General features: G+C 53.3%; 1 protein-coding gene across 1 annotated transcript; it reads right to left on the reverse strand.

Moving 5' to 3' along the window:
• Positions 1-28: 28 nt before the first annotated feature.
• On the reverse strand, positions 29-2,077 carry Gpr62 (G protein-coupled receptor 62). Its single transcript, XM_013117011.3, has one exon. The coding sequence runs from the start codon at positions 1,737-1,739 to the stop codon at positions 663-665; it is 1,077 nt and encodes a 358-aa protein (XP_012972465.1). The 5' UTR covers positions 1,740-2,077; the 3' UTR covers positions 29-662.
• Between the last annotated feature and the right edge of the window lie 5,025 nt (positions 2,078-7,102).

Below are 7,102 nucleotides of genomic sequence, written 5' to 3' on the forward strand. Positions count from 1 at the left end.
CACCCAACCAATCGGGCTGTTTTCTTTCTTTTAAAGATTTATTTCATGCATGAGCGCTGTTTGCATGTACACTTCTACCCCAGAAGGGGGCATCACTATAGATGGCTGTGAGTCACAATGCGGTCGCTGGGAATTGAACTCAGGACCTCTGGAAGATCAACCAGTAGTACTCTAACTGCTGAGGCATCTCTCCAGCCCCCTTGGGCTGTTTTCCTAGCTGTCTGAGTAAGGAGTTTGAGTCGAACTGTCCAGCTTTTCCACGACACAGATGAATGTCTCTTCACTGGTTCCTCCCGCTGTGGCTGTAACCCAAACCCTGTCCAGTTTCTCTCATCCTTTGGCTGTGAGCTCTTAGGACTTTCTTGCCTGTGACCAGGCCGGCTTCTCTCCCCTCTGGGACAGGGAATATCCATGAATTTTAAAAACCTACACTAACTGGAGGGGTCCTTAGGAGGTGGTTCAGAGTACAGATGGGGAAACTGAGGCCCCAGGAAAAGAACACAGGTAGTACTGAGCTCAGAATCAGGTTCTGACCAAGCAGCACCCTCTCCCGTTTCAGAGCCAGTAGTCCAGGCAGAGTACCTGCCAAACGTGTGCGGGGGGGGGGGCGTAGATGTACCCCTCTGATCCCACCCTCCTTTCTCCAACTCAGGAGAAATCTTTCAGGTGGCTTCTGACACACTCGAGCTCTGTCCTGCCAATTCTGGGGTCTGTTCTGGTACCTCGGAAGGGCCTAGGGCAGGATTCTTGCGAAGTCCCTGGAGGCGCTGAAGGAGTGTCCGTGGGTGCCAGGCCTGCGGCATGCATACTTTTGGGGGCCGAGGCAGCGCCTGGCGAGTGAGGCGGCCCAGCGCCAAGCGCACCGGGCGCTGCAGCAGGCCATAGAGGAAGGGGTGAGCCGCGAAGGCGGAGTAGGCTACCCAGGTGACAGCCGCCTCGGCTGCAGCAGCGCGCGCCGCAGGCGCCAAGCACGCGCAGCCATAAGGCAGCCAGCAGGCTGCAAACTGGCCCACGGCCAGGGCTGGGGCCAGGGCCGCCTTGCCCCCGGGTAGACGTGGCCGGAGGGATGGCAAGAAGGAGAGGCGGCTGTCCAGAGAGTCGGAGCGGAGCCGGGTCCCTCGCGGGGGCCGGAGAGCGGCGCGCCGCGCCACCAAGAAGATGCTACCGTAGGCGGCCAGCAGCAGGAGGGCGGGCAGCGCGAAGGCCAGCAGCGCCCAAAGCGGCCGGAAGGGTCCGAGCCCCCCGGCTAGGACGGAGCAGCGAGCCGGAGCCGGAGGTGGCGCGGGCGGTGGTCCGAGCAAAGAGAGCGCGCCCAGGAGCGCTGCCGCCGCCCACACTGCGGTGAGCACTAGAGCCGGCGCCGGGCGCGCGCCTGGCCGCAGCGGGTGCACTATGAGACGGTAGCGCGCCAGGCCGAGCGCGGCCACGCCGAGTGTGCAGGCGGGGAGCAGAGCCGCCGAGAGGAAGCGTGCGGCCCGGCACGATGAGGGGTCCAGAGGCACACTACCCAGCCCCGGCGGCCCGGCCAGCAGGCTCAGAGGCATGATGGAGGCGGCTGCCAGCAGGTCCACAACGCACAGGTGCGCCAGGTAGAAGGCATCTTGCAGCCCGGGCGTGCGCAGCACCACCACGAGCAGAGTGCCGTTGCCCAGCACAGCCCCCACCTCTACGAGAACCGCCAGGATCAACCCCACCGAGCCCGCGAGTTCCGTGGCTCTTATCCCCGTGTTGTTAGCCATCTGAGCGATCAAGCTTCACTGGGGCTGCTATGGGGAGAGCGAAATGGAGCCTCCAGCTCCAGGATTCCCATGACCTGTCCCATGCTCCTCAGGGCCCCTCACCTCGTAGGCTGCCCAGGAGGTGACTCCGACGCCCAGGCTGCCATCTTCTTCTGGGGTTTGGTGGGCCCTATTGATGGATGCAAGGCTGAGCCTGCCGTAGCCCAGCTTCAGCAACACAGCCTCTGTGGAGATGGTACCGGCTGTCACTCTGATGCTGCCCTTTGGAGACACACAAAGCTAGTAAGGGAGGGTTGGGCCCGGCGCCAGCCCCCTTGGTCCTAGCAGCTGCCAGCTGGAGACTGGAGGCTCTTCTGTGAAGCTGTCCAAGGGTACGGCTTACTGAGCCTAGACCCTTCCCCGCCTTGCGCGCGTGACATGGGGCATGGATGGACGGACAGACCAGGGGATAGTTAGGTTCGGCAGTACTTTTCTCAAGGAATCAGTCGGGAAAACTTTTAGGTTTGCGGAGTTCTCAGGGCATGGCACGGAGTGGGTGCTCAGCTAATGTTACCTCACCTTGTGGAGTAAAATGCCTTAGCAGGAAACGGATGCTTGTACTGTCACTGCTGACAATAGAGAGAGTCGGCTCTCTTCTAAAAAGTGCCCTGCCTGTGCATTAGGAAATTACCCCCTCCCAGACTCAGAACGTGCAGCTTGAGTAAACAAGGTCTCGACATAAAACTCAGTCCTGCCAACCGTGGTGGCACACGCCTTTAATAGCACTCGGGGAGGCAGAGGCAGGGAGATCCCAGTGAGTTCTAGGACAGCCTGGGCGTTTCACAGAGAAACCCTGCCGCAAAAAACAAACGCAAACCCCTCAGTCCAGGCCAGCCTGTATGTAGCATTCCTAACATCCCGCACCTTCCTGGCACCACCCCACACCCTGTAGATGACTCTAGGAAAGCCCTGCAACTCAGGGGACACAATCTCAGGTTACAATCACCAAGCCCCATGGCAAAAACCCGTTAGGTGTCTGAAGCTCCTTCTCCCTTGAACCAGACTTGGATCTCCCTAGGACTTTGATTAATGGGGCTCTCAGACATCCTGCGTCCTGAACAGAACCAGGACTCTTGACTATATCCCACTGGCCCCTTGCAGAATCTTCTTGGCAAATTGCTGTCACGATACAACTTCCTATCTTTCTAGCTTTCCTTTCTCCTACACCCAATCTAATCCATCAAGATCCTGGGAATCCACTTATTTCTTCTGTCTCCTCCCGGCGCCTGCTGCTGCTGCCCATCAGAGCACAACAGCACCCTCCTAACTAGCCTGGCCTTGGCTCCTGCATCTCAGGCAGCTTTTCTGCTTTGCCCTTAGGTTCCTTCCCCACTCTCCCTACCCTGTTCTTGCCAGGCGTGTTTGGAGGAATTCAGGCAATGAAAGTTAACTCAGCAGAAAACTGGAAAGTGGGAGGTAGGGGGAAGCCAGTGCTTTCCCTCTGGTGCTTAGCCTGGGCCTCTACAGCCCCCTGTGGAAGACATCTTTTCTCCCTGTATGTCTGGTTTCCTTCACAGAGCCCATTCTGTGCTCTTGCTCTTGCAAGATCAACCTGGCCCCATCACAGTCTCCTCCCATTATCGCTCCAGCTTCTGGGTGGAGGTTGGTGATGACTTCCTTGCTGTTGCTCATCTCTGGATTGCCTCATCATCTCCTGCTTGATAGTTTCTGTTCTTTCTCTATATCCAGTTCCTGGGGTCTTCCATTATCCAATGTAATTCTTTTTTGTTTTTGTTTTTGTTTTTCGAGACAGGGTTTCTCTGTGGATTTGGAGCCTATCCTGGAACTCGCTCTGTGGACCAGGCTGGCCTCAAACTCACAGAGATCTGCCTGCCTCTGCCTCCGGAGTGCTGGGATTGAAGGCGTGCACCACCACTACTTGGCTTTATTTAATGTAATTATTGTCTTGCTGGCTGGATTGTTCCAACTTGTTCCTGACAGTCCACTCTTAGCAGTGTCTAAAAAGGACAGTTGAAAAAATAAATCAGGTCCAGTGGTGGTGGCACATGCCTTTAATCCCAGCATCATGAAACCTGTTCCATTCCCCCCAAGAGCTATCCGTCGCCAGTTTGAGCTCCACTGTCCAGTTGGTGGCCTCTATCGCTGTCTTCTGCCACCTCCCACCACCCCTCCTCCTCCTCCTCCTCCTCCTCCTCGCCCACCACGCTTCCAGGCACAGTAGTTATTTACTGTTTGTGCCTCTCACCTGGCAAACTGCTCTCCAGGATCTTTGCATTGCTGCTCCCTCTGCCTGCCCACAACTCGATTCTTGGTGCCCTATGGTTTGTGTGTTTATTATTTTTGAGGCAGCAGCTAATGTAGTCTAGGCTGGTCTCATGTGCTAAGGATGACCTGAAGTTTCTAGTCCTACTACCTTCATCTCCTGAGTGCTGGGATCCCAGGCATATGCTGCCAGGCCTAACTTTAAAAAATAATTTATTTAATGTTATTTCATGTGCATTGTTGTGAGGGTGTCAGATCCCCTGGAACTGGAGTTACAGATAATTGTGAGCTGTCATGTGGGTGCAGGGAATCGAACCCAGGTCCTCTGGAAGAGCAGACCCATCTCTCTAGCTTCCCTTGTCTAATTTTTGTCCTGTTATTTATTTACTTTGGTTTTCTACTCACAAGAGAGGCCTGTCTTCACTATCTCTTCTGAAAGCACTCCATCTTGGGCTCACATCAATCCTTTTGCCCAGCTTCAGTGCTCTTGCAGGCACTTTCCTGATATACTGTTTCATATATATATGCATGGTTATTTGGAGCCTCTTTTACTGGAATGAAAGAGCTGGGCCCTTCTCTGCCTCTTGCCTCCAAAGTCATCACAAGAACAAGGTCAGCATCACTTCAGCTCTAGAGATAAGGCTCTGGCCTCTTGCTATGACTCATCCCATAATGGAATTGGTAGGTCAATGTTCCATCACTCAGATGAAAAGGGAGGGGCACCGAGAGGGGAGGCATGTGCTCAGAGCATACAACTGGAGGTCTGGTCACCTGCTTCATTGCCATCCCCTTCCATACTCGGGCACAGCTTCCATGTGGCATTTGCCTCTAGGGAGTGAAGTTGGATCTTTGAGATTTTCATTCAGAGGGTGGGAAAAGCCAACTCCTCACTCCTCTGCTGTCTGCCCTGCCCTGTAAGTGTGGGGCAACCTCTTGGGCCTCCATAGCCCAGGAAAGGCTCAGCAGGGTCCATGAGACCAGCAGATGAGAAAGGGAGTCTAGAGAGGACACTGAGGGGTGGGAATTGTGGTGGGTTGGTGGGTGCATTCTCCCTCCCAAAGCACTTTTTTTTAATGAAAAAAAAATAGATGTCGGACATGGTGACACACACCTTTAATCCCAGCACTCAGGAGGCAGAGGCAGGAGGTCTCTGAGCGTTCCAAGGCCAGCCTGGTCTACATAATGACCATAGTGGCTACATAGCGAGACCCTGTATTAAACAAATAGAGTTCTTTGTCGTGTGACACTGCAGAGGAATGCAAGGAGGATAAGTCAAAGATCAGTGCAGTGGGCTCACTCCAGCAGATGAGTGAGGAGAAGGACAGGAAGGGTGATGGGGGAAGTCCTGTGTATATGTCAATAAAGCACTTTTGGCCAATAGGGAACCAAGATAGGTGGGACTAGGAATCTAGGAGGACTCTGGGTAGGAGAAACACAGGAGAAACTCAGAGAGTCAAGATGTACCGCCATGGGGGTAGGAAGCCCGGAAACCTCTCCGGTAAGAGAAATACTTAGATTAGCAATTATGGGATAAATACTTAAGTCAGAGTTAACTAGTAAGAAACAAGCAAGGCCAACAGCTTCATAATTAATACAGCCTCCTGTGTGTTCATTTGGGACTCATGCGGCTCTGGAACCAGGCTGGCAGGAAGGCTTCTCTTTACAGAAGGGTCTTCCATTTCATCTTAGTATTATCGTGGGGAATGTGTCGGGCTGCTGTGGCATGCGTGTGGAGGCCATTCACCTTTATGTGGGTTGGGTTCTGGAGATCAAACTCAAGTTGCCAGGCTTCACACTAGGCAGCTCACAACCATCTCTAACTCCAGTGCTAGGGATCTGATGCCCTCTTCTGGTCTCTGTGGGCACCAGGCATGCAAGTGGAACACAGACATAAATGCAGGCAAGACACCCATACACATAAAGCATAACTTAAGGAGACGTTCCGTGAAACAACTGTCTGGTGTGCACTCTCCCGAATGTCAAAGCTAGCTGGATGTGATGTCACACATTGGCAACACTAGCGCTTGGGAGGGTGAAGTGGGAGGGTCAAGGGTTCAAGGGCAGCCTAAGCAATACAGCAAGACCCTGTCTCAAAAAAGTTAATGTTACCAAAGGAAAAATGGTTGAGGAACATTTTTCTGGTTAAAAGTAACATAAAAGACAGAAAGTGACAGTTGACCCACGAGCAGGACCCTGACCTTGCTTTCTGGCACTTGCACCCCAGGCTAGGACAGGGGTGTCCAGATGACAGCTGTCAATTTTTGAGGAGTGCCGAGCTGTGCCCCTCTGATTCAGATTCAGCGTGTTTATAATGTCTAGATGTGAGACACACAGGGGCGCTTGGTTCACCTGGCAGTGTTTAAGCTAAGGAGACAGAATCAGGTGGGTTTCCAAATAACCGTTTCTGAGTTTGGGATGAGGCCCCTCTTTGGATGCTCGCTCGGTTATTAGAAGAGATAGGTGTTACAGGGATAGCCTTGAGTGGGCAGGAGTGGGTGCGGCCATCACAGTTCAGGTGAGCACATACTTCCTGGTGTTCAGCTGGAGCTGCCATGTGTAGGGCCACCATGGAGAGAACAGAAGCTGTGACCACTGTCTCATAGAACAAGCTGAGGCCAGGGGCTCACGTTTAACCTGCCTGTGAGGCTGCGATGTAGCTCAGTGTTATAGCACTTCCCTTAACATGCCCAAGGCTCCCCTTCAGTCTCCAGCCACAAAACAGAAATAAAAGAAAACCCCCAAATGGGCTGGAGATGTAACTCAGTTGGCAGAGTGCATGAACTAATGTTAGAAATAGGATCTAACCCATCTTAGCCTGTGCCTCTTTAAATATCCCTTTAGGAGGCAAGGTTCTGGGGTCATAGCCATGGCCATCAGAGGGTATTGGAATCACCCTTTGAGACTCAGGAGGGGCCTGGCAGGAAGAGGTGAGATGGATTCAGCAATCCCACTACTCCAAAGGAAATGAAACCAGTAGGTTGATTTTTTTTTCAGCATTGTTCACAATAGCCAAGACATAAATCATCCTGAGTGCCCCGTGATAGGTGAATAGGCAAAGAAACTGTGGTGTGAACATGTAATGGAATACTATTCAGCCTTTA

This window comes from Mesocricetus auratus, unplaced genomic scaffold (assembly GCF_017639785.1).
Source record: "Mesocricetus auratus isolate SY011 unplaced genomic scaffold, BCM_Maur_2.0 Super-Scaffold_100691, whole genome shotgun sequence".
NCBI lineage: Eukaryota > Metazoa > Chordata > Mammalia > Rodentia > Cricetidae > Mesocricetus > Mesocricetus auratus.